The sequence below is a fragment of the Lissotriton vulgaris genome, chromosome 1_1 (genome assembly GCF_964263255.1).
Source record: "Lissotriton vulgaris chromosome 1_1, aLisVul1.2, whole genome shotgun sequence".
Lineage (NCBI taxonomy): Eukaryota > Metazoa > Chordata > Amphibia > Caudata > Salamandridae > Lissotriton > Lissotriton vulgaris.
Genome location: NC_141685.1, coordinates 1,268,332,459 through 1,268,352,666, shown reverse-complemented (window position 1 = coordinate 1,268,352,666; position 20,208 = coordinate 1,268,332,459). Strand labels below are relative to the sequence as shown.

Below are 20,208 nucleotides of genomic sequence, written 5' to 3'. Positions count from 1 at the left end.
GAATGGGGACGAAGAATTGTACAGCCATTTGTAAAGTACCAGAAGGATGAAAAGAACACATGTAAATACTGTAAATAGTGATGATTCCAGAAGAGCAATTATAAGGGACATCTAATCAGTAAGAGCACTGAGCTCTATATAGTTTGAAGCAGAAACAAGGGACATGGAACAACATAGAGATGCACTGAGCAATACTATGTTGTAGGAATCAAATTATCAAGGCAGTGACATTCCAGATTGCTGATAAATGTCACCGTTCCATGATTGCTAATAACGTTTGAATTGTATTGAAAAACTACAAAAAGGCAAAAATTAAAATGCCTTGAATGCAACAATGGAATCATTTGGGACACACGTAATGAACTAACAAATTGCAAACGCTATGAACTAAATAGAACAGATGAATTAATCAGCCCTTTTCTTTTGAAGAACTTGGTAACATGTATGTGGACTACGTATCCCATAATGCCCCTTAAATGGCAGGAATGGGAGCCATTATAAGAAGGAAAGTGATGATGGACTCACATACCGTGAGCAAGACCTATTGTAGGCTGAAATGCGTTGGTGGTGGTCAGTGGTGTTTAACTGCACAGAATAAATCCTTGAAGTATCACACCCTGTTGGAGTGCGGTGTTTTCCTTTTTACGAAGGAACCTTTGGTGAGAGATAAATATATATATGTATATGTATTGGTGAAAAAATTGTGAAATTCCACCTGTGATGTGTGCGGCTCACTTCTTTCCGTGAGGAGAGGTCTTGGGTTTTATATATATATATATATATATATATATATATATATATATATATATATATATATATATATATATATATATATACTCCAACCAGAAAACTCGTGCAGCTCCTTTGCACAAAGTCCAGTCGCAGACACAGATGAATAAGTCCACAGCCAGTCTTACATCGATATATTTCTTCCTTTATTTCATGATAAAGTGCAGAGGTGCAACAGGATGCCGAACAGACGCGTTTTAGGGCGTGAACGCCCTTGCTCACTGTCAGCGGATAAGCGGCTGAACACAAGTTTAAATAATGCAATGATCAATTTCCACATCGCGCAAAAACGCTACCAATGATCAAATGACATAGAAAGTGGACTACGTTCTATGCTTAGTGAATTCACACCATACATTTTCAGCGGCCATATTGAAATGGTAATACTATGTTTCAGATATTGGCATTATTATAGAAAGATAGTATGTACATACAAATATAAATCAATAAAGGGCATTATTTTTAGGTTAATACCTAAACACACGGAAATTCTATTTTAAAGTGCAAATGCATTGATACAAATAGAGGTGCCAATTCTTACTGTGCAAATACGCAATAAAATCCAATTTCATCATGTGCAAATACGCTGTAAACAAATACTCTTTTTTCCATCTATGTACAAGAATGAATTTCCTCAAAGGTGTTTTTTCTGCCCTTATAAACAATTATTCTCAATGGCAATTCTGTAACAAATAACGCAATGTCATAATATTCGTACATTTGGCCCAAAGAAAATATTCCATTTGTAAAATGTAGTAAATGGCGAATGGATGTTAATATACATCTAATAATAGGTATGCAAAGAGATGTGAAAACATAATATTGCATTAAAACGTTCAAGTGATAATTGTACATTTACAGACCGCTAGATAACTTAATGATATTAACGTGGAGGAGTGCTAGAATGTCCTAATCAACATAGATACGACATATATATATATATATATATTAGCACGATTTTCACCCCACAGGAGCCGTGGCCACGATTCAAAAGTGCAGTTTATTGTGAATGACAAGGACCTACGCGTTTCGGAGTAAAACACTCCTTCCTCACGGGCAAGAAATGTGCATTTCAAAAGTGTTAATAAAGTAAAGTAAAAAAACAGGTGATAATGAAAATAAACAATATACTTCGACTTGTTGCTCAAAAAGGAGCAGTCCAAATGGTGGGAGGCTACAGCCCTGCAACATTATGTGGAGTGTAACAGGGTGCCTCGGGGATTACGTATTTTCATCACTCCCACTCTCCAACAACCTGATCCTGAGCTAATATCAGAATGGATGGACAATAATCATATTTGTTCAATGAATATGCTAAAAATACTAATCAAATATGCTGAAAAAGAAAGCATAAAGATGACACAAGAAAGTGAAGAAATAATTGCCAAGTTAAAAGAACTGTGTGGTGAAGATGAGTTCAGTGCAGAAATGGATAAAATGAACAAGCGACTGGAGAAATTAGAAGAGGAAATCAAAATGAAAAAATTAACGAAATTCGAAAGGGATGAAATCGATTATAAGAAAGGTCAAATTTTAACCTTTGGAAAAAAGTTTGATAAATTAAGAGGCGAGCAAAGCGCCCAAAATGATCCAAAAAGGAATACAGAGCGAGGAGCGACTGGAGGTGAAGAACCCTCAACCTCTACTGATCCGGTATCTGAAATAACCAAACAAATTTTGCAGTGTGACTCTGAAGAAATACCTGATTTATACAGTGACGATGCAGAAGGAGTAAAAGCACGTTTTTTAAGGGAGTACGAGCTGTTGTCCAAAGAAAGGTCAATTACAATGGCCCACAGCGAGAGCCCGGTAAGAGGGCGTGGAAGAGGAGGAAGAGGAGGCAGAAAACCAAATTACGTTACACAAACAGACAGCCCAGTGGGAACAAGAACAAGGGGCAAGTTTGCCAAGAAAACATGAAGTCCAAGACTGTGGTAAATCTTTCTAACTATACATTGAGTGATGATCAGCTAGATGTTTTAATGTTAGGCTTATCGTTTTGCCCCACCTCTAATTTGAACTACACGGAATCTAGAATTGACTTGTTCCATTATATACGGAAACTCAAACTTAAAAAGTGGTTTACCAATAAAGCCACAAAACCCCCTGTTGTGAGAACCATTGATCAACCGGCTCTCCAGATAGGGGATGTAGAGACCTTACAGACAATACATGAGCTGGCAGAAGTTGAAGGGTGGGTCAATGATCCCATTCTGAATGCAGCTAATAGTGAGCTAACGTTGGATTTGATGGCAGCAACCCCCTTCAAACCGAAGTCGGTGTTCCTGCCACAAATCAACTGTGAAGCCATTAACTGTTTTGAAAAAGGAATGGTCAAAGAATTGAAAAGACTCAAATTCCGTAAAGTAAATACTAGAAGTAATTTGAACAAAGTCCAGAGAAAGGCACTTAATGAACTTGAATCTAATCATGATTTTATAATTAAACAAAGTGACAAAGGGGGCAACGTGGTTATTCGGCCCCTGAAAATGTATAGAGATGAGGGCAATGCCCAACTGTCAGACACTAGCAGATATTGCCTGTCTACTAGAACTGTTTATGATCAAGCCATGATGAATGTGTCCAATCATATTAACAAATGGAAAGATGATGGCATTTTAACCACTGATGAATGTTCCTATCTGTTGTGTAAATATCCGAAATTACCGGTCTTATATTTGCTTCCCAAATTACACAAAAATGCTCTTATACCACCGGGAAGGCCTATTGTGTCCTCCTGTGGTAGTGCCTTAGAAAAGACTTCCAAATACGTAGATTTTTTTCTACAGCCCCTGGTACAGTCCCTTCCGTCTTTTGTGCTGGACACAAGTGACTTCTTGAGACGGATAAATGACATTGAGTGGTCTCCAACTTACCTTATGCTAGGCTTAGATGTCAACAGTCTCTATACTAGCATCCCTCAAAAATTGGGCCTTGAAGCATGTAAGCATTTCTTCCAGACCAGATCACTATGCTACCTTCACCATACTGAAATGTTGCTCACCATGATTGATCTATGTTTGAGCAACAACTTCTTTCTTTTTGACAATAAGATCTATAGGCAAATACAGGGGACGGCGATGGGAACCTGCTTCGCCCCCAGCTTTGCAGGCTTATACCTCGGCTGGTGGGAGGAGCAGGTTGTCCAAAACATCAGACTATTTCAAGACCACGCCGTCCTCTGGCTGCGTTACATAGATGACATTTTCTGTGTATGGAGTGGCACAGAAAAGCAGGCTAATCAATTTGTAGAGATGCTGAATGAAAATCAACTTAATCTCCAATTCACACACCAGATTAGTTTCGAATCCATGGAATTCCTCGACCTCAAACTTGAGATCAAAGATAATACTATTGAAAGTTCACTGTACAGAAAGGCCACGGCTGGTAAAAGCCTACTACATGCAGGCAGTTGCCACCCACATAATTTGATACACAGTATACCATTCGGAGAACTACTACGTGCCCGAAGGAACTGTAGTACCAATGACAAATTTGAGAAAGAAAAAGTAATCATGAGTGAAAGGTTTCTTACACGAGGCTACAGCCCTAAAAATATCAAGAAGGCCATCACGAAAGTTGATTCCCTCGATCGTAGAGATCTTTTATTTCCCAAAGTCGTTGATTCTCAAAGTAAACCTAAAGAGACTATAAGATTTATAACGACTTATAGTACACAAGCATGGGAAGTAAGAAAGAGCCTCAAGAAATTTTGGGAGGTCCTTAAAACTGACGATGACCTAAATGAACACATTGGAGATCACCCGTCTCTAACCTTCCGCAAACCAAAATCACTACGTGATTATCTTTGTAACAACATGATCCAAACCCCTAAAAAAAGTAATGCAATAAAAGGTTTTTTTACATGTAACCAATGCAAGGCCTGTAAGTTTAGTACTAGTACAAAATCCCTCAAGTTTAACAACAATGAGGATCCATGGATCATACAAAAACATCTCAGTTGTAATACTGAATTTGCCATTTACACCTTGAAATGCCCATGTTCAAAATATTATATTGGCAGCTGTTGGAACTGGGGTCACCAGTCCCCTAGGGTAGCATGGCACGAGCGGGTAGGCATCAGAAAGCTTATGTGTAAAGCAACCATGCAGCACACGCAACCACTGAGTCAGAAATCTGGGCACGCAATTAGTGACACCACTCCAGTGAGTTTGTGTAAAAACTCAAGTTAACTTTATTAAGATAGATAATCAGGTAGATGGAGCAGGATCAGGGTAGAAGAAATTCATTATAACATTAGCTTTTCAGTTTACCTTTACAAATACATATGTTTCATTTCTCTGTAATAAATACTAGATGAATGAATCTTGAATATGCAATAAATATTAAATATTAGATAAATAAATATTTGAAGAACACAGGCCTGACTACCGCCTTGCTTTGAGTCAGCACCTGAAAGAAATACATTAAAGAGACAACCAAATAGCATTGCGTCTCATTGGTTCTGTGGGCATTTTACCCACTCCTCACCAAACAAGGGTGAGCGTTTCACATCTATAAATATGCAGATAACTAACGGTAGGTTTTAAATCCATATAGCACTAAATAGGAGTAAAACATTTCAGCAATCAGGAATATGCATTTCATGCAACAAGGATGGCATCCCCTTAAGTGAACACCTCATTATGTAGACATCCCATTAATTCTAACTAAACATGGCATTAGGCAGGAATGTAGAACACTTCCTAACAGATCAAGCAACATCACATTAGGTAAATATAAACAGTTCCTTATTTAGGGCTTAACTTGCCATTAGGCCTTATTACATCAGAACATCCAGCCAAGGTGGAACATTCCATGGTTAATGAGCAAACATCTCACCACCCTCCCTGACCAAACAGGCCAGTAACACTCAAGCAGGAAGAACCATCCCCTAAGCGTAGGTAAAACACTTCCTTAGTCAGGAATAAACATTTCCAATTGGATAGACATTCCATCAGTGTAGCATCCCTCAAAAAGGCAACACCTCTCATTAGTGCTTGGATCCCAATTCACTCTGCAAGGGTACCCATTTCCTTTAGGTAACACTAACCAGTTCCCCAACTAGGAATCAACTTCTCATTAGGAGATTATTCCCATTCCAGTTCTCACCCCCCTGGCCTTTTTAATATACAGGGGCTCGGTAGGCAATACAGCAGGGTTACAAATAAACTCCTGGCCCAGTTCAAGGGCCCAGCAGGCCTGTAGGCACTTAAATTCCCCCCTCTTCCACCAAAGGGGGGGTTGTACACATTAAATGGGGCCCGCGGGCCAAGTGACAGGGTTTTCCCGGGGAGGGGCGATCATAGGACCCTCTGCCCTCCTCCCCGGGGTTTACCTGTCTCTTCGGGCCTTCTCCGGGCCCCTTTCGGTGGTCTCAGGCAAAGGGGAGGGCTCCTACCCCACACTGGAGCCCTCCGGTCGTAGCTCCTCTTGTTTCCGGGCCTCGCTCTGCCTCCGGGGCCCGGGGTTCATTCAGGGACAACTTCGGGGGGGGGGCTCTTGCTCTTTACGAGCTCCGGCGCTGCAGTCTCCTTCAGTCTCAGGCTGCAATGACGGGGGCGTGGCCGGTGACACAGCGGCGTTCCCCCGTCACGTGACGCGGGATCTCCTCGGCCTCAGCGGCCTAGTGCGCCTGACTGAAACTCCGGCGGGGTTTCTTGCCTCAAGGCCTAACGCGGCCCTCACGGACTCCGGCGGCCCTCTCCTCACATCGGGGGCCGCCGCAACGAGGCAGTTAATAGCAGGAAGGCCCTCCAGTCGAACCGGGCCCGCGGCGGTGAATGCCCAGTCAGCACCTCAGCAGGGGCCCACGGGGATCACAGCGTTTCGCTAGGGGGCTACAGGTAGGTGCTTGGAGGGGGGGCTTCGTAGCGCTTTAAGGGCAGCGCTTTACAGGCACTTCACAGCGCTCCGATGGGCCACAGCAGGCAATTACCACAGCGCTCATCAACTACTTTGTAGCGCTCAGATGAAGGCCCAGCAGGGGTGGTACAGCACATTCCTCCTCACAGCGCTGTGCTGATGTAGTACTGGTCACTGATGACAGCTAAAAGATGTACAGCGCCTCACAACTTCACAGCGCTTCACAGGGGCATTCAAGATAGCGTTTAGAGGCACTAATGAAGCGCTTAATATAGGTAGACTATAGCGCTTTCAGGGGCACAGCAGATGACAGCCTTAGCAGAGTTAGCGCTTGGAGCCACATGTACAGCTCTCCTACAGTAACAGTCTTCAGGCAGTCCAGCGCCTGGGGAAGAAATGCAGCACTTGCAAGGGTGCCGCAGTGCTGGGGAGACCAGCGCTTGGGAGACATGTATAGCGCTTTTCAAGGGCAACAGTTCACAGCGCTTTACAAGCAGCTTGACAGGACAGGCAGTCTCTGATTCAGCGCTTCATCCATTGTGGATTTAAAGTAAAGGCAGCTCACAGGACAAGCCACACAGCAGTGGCAGGTTAGCGCAGGAACCCCAGGTGGCGTCAGGAGGGGCACAGGGAGCGACACAGCGCCAATACCTGGGAAGTTCCTCAACAGTCCTGTGGGGATTTAGTTCTCTTCTTGGCGTGATGTTTCTTGCGCCCTTAGTTTATTTGCTTGGTTTCTTGTTCCTTGATTTCTTCTTGGCGCAGCTGTTTCTTGCGCCCTTGTAAATAGCAGTTGGGTTCTTGTTTCCTTGAAGGGGGTTAAGTTGGTAACTGGTGTTGGATCTCCTCAGCCAATCCCCTCAAGTGGTCCCTGGGGGTTCCCTGCCGCGGGGCTAGGTCAGTGGGGGGGGAACAGGATACCTCAACACTTGTAAAGCAGCACACTAGGCCCTGTCATTCCAGCATCATAAGACCCTGCCCTGACCCTCACTGCCTATCCTCCTGCGTAGGTACTTCCCCAGGTCTTCCCCTCAGCTTCTCTCCTCAGGAAAGTTCCCTCCCTTTCCTTTTATAGTGCCAGTTGACAGTTGGTGTCAGTTGGTGTCACCTCACCTGTTCCAGAAGGTTCCAGGAGGTGCTAGGTGGTTCCACCATTCTACCTATGGGCAGGCTGGCAGGCTAAGATGGATACATTGCCTGAGGGTTCCAGCCAGCCCCTGGCTACTAGAATGCGCCCTCTAAACCACGCTGCTGCAGCAGTGGTCTGTGGCGGCCATGTTAGGGGTAGGAAGTACCTGTACTTTAACGCTAGTTTTAAACTACACAGGGCATTCTCCACCACCCAAGGCCTACACACTGTTGTTTCAATAGGGGCATTCTAAATTATCAGGGGATAAAAAGCGAAAAATTTCTGGGGAAAGGGCCAAGTCTCACACATCTCCCCCCCAGCCAAAAGCCAGGGTAGACTGATCATTCCCTTGACGGGCTTCCCTGCTTGGGGCGGAAAAAGGTGGACGCAGGCCCAATACCACCATGACATCCTCGCTAATCCAACCACCCCACTGGTGTTCCTAGTGGGATGCGGCCAGGACAGACCTCCAATCCAGATGTCTCTGGCCCTTACTCTCTCTCAGAGTGGGGGGCAGTCGCTCCAGGCCCGTGGTACCTTTTTCCACTCTCCTCCTCAACCTAGGGTCTAAACCCTTAAGTTGAATTGGTGACAGGGGCGAGACCTACCTCTCCCTGCACCCCCTCCCAGGGTTCCGCACCCTCCCACCTGGAGTAGTACCCCTGAGAGTCACAACCGGGGGAACTCTGAATACAGAGATTCCTCCCGCCAGGTCAGGCAACCCCTGAACCTGGCCACCCAACCCAGGATCTTAACCCCGTGGCTGGACCAGTGCCAGAGGAGAGTCCTTCCTCCCTCTGCACCCCCTTCCAGGTTTCCGCACCCTCCTCCCCTGATAGGTACCCCTGGCAGTCACAACCGGAGGAACTCTGAATACAGAGATTCCTCCCGCCAGGTCAGGCAACCCCTGAACCTAGCCACCCAACCCAGGATCTGCGCCCTGTGGCTGGACCGGTGCCAGAGGAGAGTCCTTCCTCCCTCTGCACCCCCTCCCAGGGTTCCGCACCCTCCTCCCCGGATAGGTACCCCTGGAAGTCACAACCGGAGGAACTCTGAATACAGAGATTCCTCCCGCCAGGTCAGGCAACCCCTGAACCTAGCCACCCAACCCAGGATCTGCGCCCTGTGGCTGGACCGGTGCCAGAGGAGAGTCCTTCCTCCCTCTGCACACCCTCCCAGGGTTCCGCACCCTCCTCCCCGGATAGGTACCCCTGGGAGTCACACCGGTAGGGTCCTTAGTTACCGGTACCCCACCCTCCAGGTCAGGCAATTCCTGATCATGAAACCCCAGTCCAGGTCCTACACTCTGTGACTGGTCTAAACTCTGAACCTCGGGTACGCTGCCACCATTGGAAGCACCTGGTACACATAATTCCACGGCCTTCAGCTCTAACTCTTCTAGCTGAAGCCTGTGCACCAGCTTCCTCTCATCCATTGCAAGGCTCTCACTCTCCCTCTCATGCTCTATCATCTTAGACGACGCACACCCCCAGTTACTCTACTCCCTGCCCCAAGACATCCTCCCGGTAGCACCTTGTCAGACACAACAATTTTGAATAGGCCTGGGTCTTCTGGTGTGCCCGCCTCCCTGGGTGTGACCTGCCCCTCCTGTTCCCCATCCCCTCTCCCCTCTGGGTGGGCTCCTACCCATGCCCTCAAAGCGGTACGGAGTTCCTTCTTTCTGGTTCTCCGCCCAACAGGCACCCCCATCCCCTGACAAAACTCAATTATGCCAGGTGGGGACTCAGATAAATCTGGGAAAAGATACCAGGACGTGGGTGACAGGATTAGGTCTAACAGATCTTGATACACTCTACAGGCTAGACAATGGAGGGGTCAATTACTTTGGCTTACACACAATAATTGTGCAGCCCAATTGCTGTGCACCCTGTCCCAATGGAGGGTGCTGCATGGTCACAAGTCCTGGATCCCACCGCTCGACACCAATATGTTGGAACTGGGGTCACCAGTCCCCTAGGGTAGCATGGCACGAGCGGGTAGGCATCAGAAAGCTTATGTGTAAAGCAACCATGCAGCACACGCAACCACTGAGTCAGAAACCTGGGCACGCAATTAGTGACACCACTCCAGTGAGTTTGTGTAAAAACTCAAGTTAACTTTATTAAGATAGATAATCAGGTAGATGGAGCAGGATCAGGGTAGAAGAAATTCATTATAACATTAGCTTTTCAGTTTACCTTTACAAATACATATGTTTCATTTCTCTGTAATAAATACTAGATGAATGAATCTTGAATATGCAATAAATATTAAATATTAGATAAATAAATATTTGAAGAACACAGGCCTGACTACCGCCTTGCTTTGAGTCAGCACCTGAAAGAAATACATTAAAGAGACAACCAAATAGCATTGCGTCTCATTGGTTCTGTGGGCATTTTACCCACTCCTCACCAAACAAGGGTGAGCGTTTCACATCTATAAATATGCAGATAACTAACGGTAGGTTTTAAATCCATATAGCACTAAATAGGAGTAAAACATTTCAGCAATCAGGAATATGCATTTCATGCAACAAGGATGGCATCCCCTTAAGTAAACACCTCATTATGTAGACATCCCATTAGTTCTAACTAAACATGGCATTAGGCAGGAATGTAGAACACTTCCTAACAGATCAAGCAACATCACATTAGGTAAATATAAACAGTTCCTTATTTAGGGCTTAACTTGCCATTAGGCCTTATTACATCAGAACATCCAGCCAAGGTGGAACATTCCATGGTTAATGAGCAAACATCTCACCACCCTCCCTGACCAAACAGGCCAGTAACACTCAAGCAGGAAGAACCATCCCCTAAGCGTAGGTAAAACACTTCCTTAGTCAGGAATAAACATTTCCAATTGGATAGACATTCCATCAGTGTAGCATCCCTCAAAAAGGCAACACCTCTCATTAGTGCTTGGATCCCAATTCACTCTGCACGGGTACCCATTTCCTTTAGGTAACACTAACCAGTTCCTCAACTAGGAATCAACTTCTCATTAGGAGATTATTCCCATTCCAGTTCTCAGCCGCCTGGCCTTTTTAATATACAGGGGCTCGGTAGGCAATACAGCAGGGTTACAAATAAACTCCTGGCCCAGTTCAAGGGCCCAGCAGGCCTGTAGGCACTTAAATTCCCCCCTCTTCCACCAAAGGGGGGGTTGTACACATTAAATGGGGCCCACGGGCCAAGTAACAGGGTTTTCCCGGGGAGGGGCGATCATAGGACCCTCTGCCCTCCTCCCCGGGGTTTACCTGTCTCTTCGGGCCTTCTCCGGGCCCCTTTCGGTGGTCTCAGGCGAAGGGGAGGGCTCCTACCCCACACTGGAGCCCTCCGGTCGTAGCTCCTCTTGTTTCCGGGCCTCGCTCTGCCTCCGGGGGCCTGGGGTTCATTCAGGGACAACTTCGGGGGGGGGGGGGGGGGCTCTTGCTCTTTACGAGCTCCGGCGCTGCAGTCTCCTTCAGTCTCAGGCTGCAATGACGGGGGCGTGGCCGGTGACACGGCGGCGTTCCCCCGTCACGTGACGCGGGATCTCCTCGGCCTCAGCGGCCTAGTGCGCCTGACTGAAACTCCGGTGGGGTTTCTTGCCTCAAGGCCTAACGCGGCCCTCACGGACTCCGGCGGCCCTCTCCTCACATCGGGGGCCGCCGCAACGAGGCAGTTAATAGCAGGAAGGCCCTCCAGTCGAACCGGGCCCGCGGCGGTGAATGCCCAGTCAGCACCTCAGCAGGGGCCCACGGGGATCACAGCGTTTCGCTAGGGGGCTACAGGTAGGGGGGGCTTCGTAGCGCTTTAAGGGCAGCGCTTTACAGGCACTTCACAGCGCTCCGATGGGCCACAGCAGGCAATTACCACAGCGCTCATCAACTACTTTGTAGTGCTCAGATGGAGGCCCAGCAGGGGTGGTACAGCACATTCCTCCTCACAGCGCTGTGCTGATGTAGTACTGGTCACTGATGACAGCTAAAAGATGTACAGCGCCTCACAACTTCACAGCGCTTCGCAGGGGCATTCAAGATAGCGTTTAGAGGCACTAATGCAGCACTTAATATAGGTAGACTATAGCGCTTTCAGGGGCACAGCAGATGACAGCCTTAGCAGAGTTAGCGCTTGGAGCCACATGTACAGCTCTCCTACAGTAACAGTCTTCAGGCAGTCCAGCGCCTGGGGAAGAAATACAGCACTTGCAAGGGTGCCGCAGTGCTGGGGAGACCAGCGCTTGGGAGACATGTATAGCGCTTCTCAAGGGCAACAGTTCACAGCGCTTTACAAGCAGCTTGACAGGACAGGCAGTCTCTGATTCAGCGCTTCATCCATTGTGGATTTAAAGTAAAGGCAGCTCACAGGACAAGCCACACAGCAGTGGCAGGTTAGCGCAGGAACCCCAGGTGGCGTCAGGAGGGGCACAGGGAGCGACACAGCGCCAATACCTGGGAAGTTCCTCAACAGTCCTGTGGGGATTTAGTTCTCTTCTTGGCGTGATGTTTCTTGCGCCCTTAGTTTATTTGCTTGGTTTCTTGTTCCTTGATTTCTTCTTGGCGCAGCTGTTTCTTGCGCCCTTGTAAATAGCAGTTGGGTTCTTGTTTCCTTGAAGGGGGTTAAGTTGGTGGCTGGTGTTGGATCTCCTCAGCCAATCCCCTCAAGTGGTCCCTGGGGGTTCCCTGCCGCGGGGCTAGGTCAGTGGGGGGGGGAACAGGATACCTCAACACTTGTAAAGCAGCACACTAGGCCCTGTCATTCCAGCATCATAAGACCCTGCCCTGACCCCCACTGCCTAGCCTCCTGCGTATGTACTTCCCCAGGTCTTCCCCTCAGCTTCTCTCCTCAGGAAAGTTCCCTCCCTTTCCTTTTATAGTGCCAGTTGACAGTTGGTGTCAGTTGGTGTCACCTCACCTGTTCCAGAAGGTTCCAGGAGGTGCTAGGTGGTTCCACCATTCTACCTATGGGCAGGCTGGCAGGCTAAGATGGATACATTGCCTGAGGGTTCCAGCCAGCCCCTGGCTACTAGAATGCGCCCTCTAAACCACGCTGCTGCAGCAGTGGTCTGTGGCGGCCATGTTAGGGGTAGGAAGTACCTGTACTTTAACACTAGTTTTAAACTACATAGGGCATTCTCCACCACCCAAGGCCTACACACTGTTGTTTCAATAGGGGCATTCTAAATTATCAGGGGATAAAAAGCGAAAAATTTCTGGCGAAAGGGCCAAGTCTCACAGCAGCACTATCCACAAAGGTAAGAAACGTGTGCTTGAACATTTTAGGGCCATTACTAAAAATGATAAATCTTACCCAGTGGCTCGCCACTTCCAAGAACACCACAAGAGCAATGCCAACTTAGTTAAATTTGCTGTGATTGACTGCATCCCTCCAAATGTGCGAGGAGGGAATAGAGTGTTGGAGCTCAGGAAATTAGAGTCCAAATTCATTGTGAGATTTAATACCATGGTGCCCCAAGGGTTAAATATGGACGAAGAATTATCTGTGCATCTTCATGATGACTAAAATATCTAGTTAACCATTGCATGTTTCTTGCTGCTTACCCTTTCTGATTGCTGTTTTTAGAATTTGTGTGTTTTTACTTTACAACCACTAATTTTAGGCTGTAGAGTTTTTAATAGACCTTTGTCTTTATTGTCTTATCTGTTGCAGGTACAGTAACTTACCTTGGACTCCATCTATGATCAAGAATACAATAGCCCACTAGGGCATGATGTGCTTTCGGTTCCAATCTGCTACGATGAATTGTACATAATATGATTATGCCTACAGGGAAATACCATTGTGTTGTGTTATACAGATTATGCCCACTGGGGCAATACAGTTATGTTTTCTTAATTTTGTATTTGATGTTGGGTAAGAGTCTGGTATACCCAAGAAACATGTAGGGTGGTGACACTTATCAGTACCCTTATTGAGAGGTTCTATTTTTTCACTTATAGTAAAGCTAGGACACTGGCATATGAGTATCCCACCTCTCTGATTGGAGTCTATCACTGACTTATCATTTCATTTGAAACCTCCAAGCATCATCAAATGTATATAGCAGAGGGACCACATTTTGTATGTTTACAATGATGCAATCTAATGTGGCGCAGTCATGCTCTCGCTTACATGCAGGCATTTAAACCTAATCAATGTAATTTTCTAATCTAACATTACCGCCCAATTGGCACAATGCATTTGTCTTGTATGATTAGTTTTGGGATGGCCGGTTCGAGCCTTTAGCCCGTGTATTTCATTTAATTTTGGAATATGTAGTGCCATATCGGTCTGAGACTTTTATCAAGTCAGTGCTTGATTCGACCACACGTTTAGAACATAGTATGCTCATAATAATGTTAATGTTTTTGTTCTTATTAATGAACTTTTCGTGGCACAGTTTATGAATGTTCTTGCTATTATGCTGGTATGGAACACTTAGCAGTGAATATTTCCGAATCTCACATTGCCGCCCAAATAGCTCAACGCATTAATTATGTTCAACCGTCTTTTGGGATGGCCGGTTCGAACCCCATGCTCGTGTACTTTACTTTTTAATTTTGAACAAGGGGTATTATGTGCCAATTTGACCTATAAATTGTGAACAGTAATCACTTTTGTATTCTTGATCAAAATGAACTACTAATATGAACTGGAGTGATGTATTGCATGTAAAACCACAGAAAAGACGTAACAAGTCGAAGTATATTGTTTATTTTCATTATCACGTGTCTTTTTACTTTACTTTATTAACACTTTTGAAATGCACATTTCTTGCCCGTGAGGAAGGAGTGTTTTACTCCGAAACGCGTAGGTCCTTGTGATTCGCAATAAACTGCACTTTTGAATCGTGGCCACGGCTCCTGTGTGGTTTCTTCCCGGGACTGGAGGAGGGAACATGCTGGTGAAAATCGTGCTAATATACGGGGGTGGCTACCCCTGCTGTGTGCCCGCCGAACAAGAGGCTTGGGGAATAGCCACAACTGCGTGTTTATATATATATATATATATATAGTTACCCCCTGAGTGGCCTTTCTCCTATTCTTCGCGGAGTGGGACCAGTTCTGATATTGTACGGGCCAGTCAGAGGCTCGTGAGAGGTCCCGTTACTAGAAGAGGCTGGAAACTTTACTGACTTTCGCTTCTTGCAGCGACCACACATTTTCAAGGGATTGAATTTTTCCAGCTCACCCCGAGGTGCACGCCAGCATTTCTGCAACTACTGCACAGAGCAGCTTGTAACCTACAAGGAGACGGAGTCACTGTGCTACTGTCTCGATGTTCCAGCATGGCGCACACACACCCGAGGTTGAACGTTGAAGGGGACCGGAGGAAGATATTTCTTCACCTGATGCAAAAACTCTCAATTGAACACTCTGCACCTTTTCCAGAAATCAAAAAACCCTTTAATTCTACAAGGATTGTAATTTGCAGCAACTGCCCACGAACACTTACCCAGTCGAACAGCATTCTGGGAGCTGTAGTTGTGAGAGAGCTGCAGTCGAGTTCTACCATGTGACCTGTGGTCAGCGGATTTCCGCCAAAAGGCAGTGCTTCTGGACACTTGGAAGGTGAGGGTGGAGTCACTCTTTGCGCAGGCAGCAGCATCTGAAGAAGGCGGGAGCCGAAATGCATTATGCGTAGCTGTAATTGACTGAATAAATTTCTTCCAAAGTTACCCCCTGAGTGGCCTTTCTCCTATTCTTCGCGGAGTGGGACCAGTTCTGATATATATATATATTTACAAAACCTTGAAAATTCACTGAAAAAACCATAGGTTATAGACCATATATAGTTAGGAATTCGCATTTACAAAACCTTATTTTACTCACACAAAACCATTGAAATTCCATATATAGTTAGTTGCACTAACTATATATCGCGCACCCGCAATCCACTGCTGATGATGTCACATATTACATCATTCATGACATGGTCAGTGACATCACTGATGACATCTCAAATGACATCACTGATGACATCTCAAATGACATCACTGATGACATCACTGATGACATCTCATTTGACATTACTGATCACATCACTGATGATATCATTCATGTGATAATACGATGAACCTCTTCAGACTCTAATATAACCTTAGATACAATCAGTGTAAACAGACACTCACAGACTGTCACTCATCCATGGAGTTACTCACACACCTAGTCAGTCATGCAAAGAATCAATCACACCTCCATTTCCTCAACTATACAGTTATACAAACTTTACTTATTCAAACATATACTAACACATATTTACTCTCTTATACAATCCCTGATACAAGTTCACAATGATCCATACAGCCACTCACACATTCACTGGCTCTTATGCACAGTTATTTATATATGTCAACTCTCACATGTACTGTGTTTTACATATGTACTTACTTTGACATGTAGCACTGAGATATCCATTCACTCACCAATACACTCATGCACACAGTCAACCGCCCATACAGCTGTTTCCACATGCACTTTTGAAACCATACATCTAGTGAATCAACTGCTCACACATCTATGCACAGAGTCATACACCTCCCAGCCACCCACACACACACTCAGTCTCCCATACAAATACTTGGGCAACCAATCAATAACCCATATAGTTACTCATATAGCTACTTATCAACACATGCAACAGTTTACAGAACAACAGACATAATGATGCACAAATTAAGACAGTTTAGTCACTAACCCATGCACTCAGTGAGACACATTTAATCACTCACTCATACAGTCAGTCATGCACCTACTAAATCCTTCATCCAGACACTTATACATCCACTCATTCTTCAATATGTAAGACATATTTTAACTTTACAGAAACATACAGTCACTGGATGTTGTCATCAGTGATGTCATCAGTGATGTCATTTGAGATGTCATCAGTGATGTCATCAGTGATGTCACTGACCATGTCATGAATAATGTAATATGTGACATCATGAGCAGTGGATTGCTATATGGAATTTCAATGGTTTTGTGTGAGTAAAATAAGGTTTTGTAAATGCGAATTCCTAACTATATATGGTCTATAACCTATGGTTTTTTCAGTGAATTTTCAAGGTTTTGTAAATGCTAATTCCTAACTATATATGGTCTATAACCTATGGTTTTTTCAGTGAATTTTCAAGGTTTTGTAAATGCTAATTCCTAACTATATATGGTCTATAGCCTATGGTTTTTTTCAGTGAATATATATATATACATACATATATAAACATATATCATCTGTATATCTATATAAATACAAACATAAATGCATGCATACATATACTTATATGCATACAGATGCAGGTTATTTACATGAAAGTTGAAAAAACACTAATAAAAGCAAAGCTAAAAAGCCACCTCATTACAAACAGAATGGCTTTAACTTAAACGAGGGCGAGATCTATTGCATTTTCAATGCTTGTTTACTTTGGTTCCATCAAGAAGGCATTCAGATGTGTCACACATTTGCCATAAATTCTGAATGTTAGCACTCTAGTTGCACATTAGATCACTGTAGTAAAGCTACTGCTCACCAGGGACGTCTGCTGCTGGTATTCAAAGTGCATGTTTCAGTCTGCATGTCAGAATTTTTTTAATGAAATAGAAGAGGATTTGAGAAGTCACTCAAAATGATCCCTAATTTTTCTTTCTGAAGCACTAATCATACTTTCTATGGCAACATTAACCCCCTCATGTTGTTCCTTTTTAAATTGAGTGTTTTCAGACTTACCACTTCATTCCAATCAAGATGGCTTCTGGTGTGCCATACTTTTGTCATAAGTAAGACTGTTAGCGCTCTAGTTGTTCTTTAGAACACTCTGGGACATTCTGTCATTGGGCTATACTTGGGCTACATCTGGGTGATATTTGGGCTACATTTGGGCTCTTTTGTCTCTGGTGGCCATTTTGGGAGACTGCATGTCAGAATTATTTAATGAAATAGAAGAGGATTTGAAAAGTCACTCAAAATGTGCCCTAATTTTTCATTCTGCAGCACTAATCATACTTTCTATGGCAAAATATACCCCCTCATGTTGTTTCTTTTTAAATTAAATGTTTTAAGAGTTACCACTTTATTCCAATCAAGATGGCTTCAGGTGTGCCATACCTTTGTAATAAGTAGGACTGTTAGCGCTCTAGTTGTTCTTTAGAACACTCTAGGAGGCTGCAGTAGAACACAAAGGAATCAACTGACAGTCTCTGTCCTTGTTGGATGTACATGTTTTACTGAGAATGTCAGACTTCATTTTCACATGACTAAGAAAGATAATGTGAATTTACAGAAAATATGCTTTCAGTTTAGCTTATAGATCCCCTTCCTAACCACTGTGGGAAAATCATGAGATATTAGTTTTCTTTCAAACAATATTCATGATATCACAGCAGAAGGTTTTTTCACATGGTAAAATCACCTTAGAACCCACCACAATTCCTAAAACGAGTATGGTACCATCAACAAATGATTTATAATGTAACTAAAGTCCTAAAACCCTCTATTAACTACAATGCTTTTTAATGAGGTGCTATCATGTATATTGGTCCCAAGATGGCTGCCAACACTTCTTGGATGAAGTGCTGACAGCCAATCAGATCAGATGTGTGGTTAGGCTCCGCCCAGATATATATCTTTTTTTGAACCTAAATTACTCAAAATCCACTGGAGCACATATATTGAGCCCTAGCAAAGGCACATCGGGCTAACAGTCCCTACAATTTTGCCAAGTTTCGTGCAAATCCATTCAGCCGTTCGAGCTAAAAGTGAGGCCAACCGCCCTATGGAAATTAACATGGGAAAAACGCGTGTTGGGACCCCCCTTTTTTCTCAGCCCCCCCTTGATGAAACCCCCCCCAAATTGTCAGGGGCTGCTCAGAAACAAAATGTTCCATTTTCCTGAATATTTCAGCCAATTCCGTCCACAAACGCCAAAGTTATTAGACATAGAATTTTCAAAAATCCCATAGAGAAAAAATCCTAACTATATATACCTACTGGCAACCGCCAGTAGGTAATATATATATATATATATATATATATATATATATATATATATATATATATATATATATATATATATACACATATATATATACATACACATATATATACATACACATATAGACATAAAACAAGAGGCGACCCCAAAGTTTATTTTTTTTACTCCTAACCTTCCTTTACCTCTTCCCCTCCCTGAACCCTAAAAGGACCCTTACCTCCCTTTTTCTCCATGCACCCCTAAACCCCCATTGACCCGTATCTCCCTTTGTCTCTACCCACTGATAAACCCCACATTTTCCCTTACCATTACCTCCCTTTAGTTCGACCCACCCCTAAATATTAAAAGTACACTTACTTCCCTTAACCTCTATCGATCCCTAAACTCTAAAACACCCTTAATCAGTATCCATCCCTAAAGTCTAAAATCACCCTTACCCTGCTTTTTTTTGCTGCTCACATGCTGCTGTTCATGTCATCTATTTAATTATATGCCGCATGTTCTTCAACGCCAAAAGAAAAGAAGCAGATAAGAAGACATATGTACACTTCATAGCAAGAACTGCATGAAAAATGCCGTAACTAAATAAAGCGTTTGGAAATTTAACAGGATCACTAAATAGTACACATTTTATTAATGGTTGATAATGAATGATAGGATGTTTATATATTTGAATAAGACTTGCGTTAGTCATAACTGTACTCATTGAATCACCATTTCATAGTATAAAATTGAATCTTTTTTGTCATAAACTAAATTCAACATTTTAACCTTTACTTTGCAAACCCAATGTAATGCAGCTCAAAGACATGTTTGTATTTAATTATCTATCAAATATTTTATTATTTATTTATGGGGCACAAATTGTAGTGGCTCAAATTGAAATGTAACCCATTTTTGGTATTTGTCACAAACAGTACCTTATGAAGTCTACAGATCTGACCACTCCTGTCTCTCCATAATGCTACCTGTGAATGCTCCTGTACAAGAAGTGATGTCATCTCTTGCAGCCAAGTATGGACACAAAGGGGACCAACTCCTTGTCAAGATGAACTCAGCAGGGGGTAAGTGCAAGTCCTTGAATGTATTATCCCAAATGATGCTTAAAACTAACAACGGTTTTACGATTCTATTCCAGTCATTTTTAGGTCTTTCCACTGACAGGTTTAGCGGTATGATACCGAACTAACGTTTTCAATAAATTACAAATAATTAGAGTGTGCTTTGGTTCAGACAAATTCATGACTGATTTTCTTAGTTGTTCATCTTAGGTCTCTGCTCTTGATTCAGTGCCTCTCATACCTCTTTCTGTATTTGTCCTGCCCAGAGCATTTTTGGCTCACAGGGTTCTAATTGGATGAGCTGTATCCTTCTGCATCTAGATTGAGGGGGCACATTTTCCTTTTACTGCATTCCATGAAAGTGCATGTCTTCCTCTGGTCTGTCCC

The 20,208-nt window shown here is 44.0% G+C and overlaps 1 protein-coding gene across 1 annotated transcript in view; it reads left to right on the top strand.

The window, feature by feature from the left end:
• The window catches only part of RAPGEF3 (Rap guanine nucleotide exchange factor 3), a 977,833-nt gene that overhangs the window by 666,860 nt on the left and 290,765 nt on the right, over positions 1-20,208 (top strand). The window contains exon 17 of the mRNA XM_086964721.1: positions 19,678-19,824. Coding sequence (XP_086820847.1) covers positions 19,678-19,824 — 147 coding nt within the window. The remainder of the gene's footprint in view (positions 1-19,677; positions 19,825-20,208) is intronic.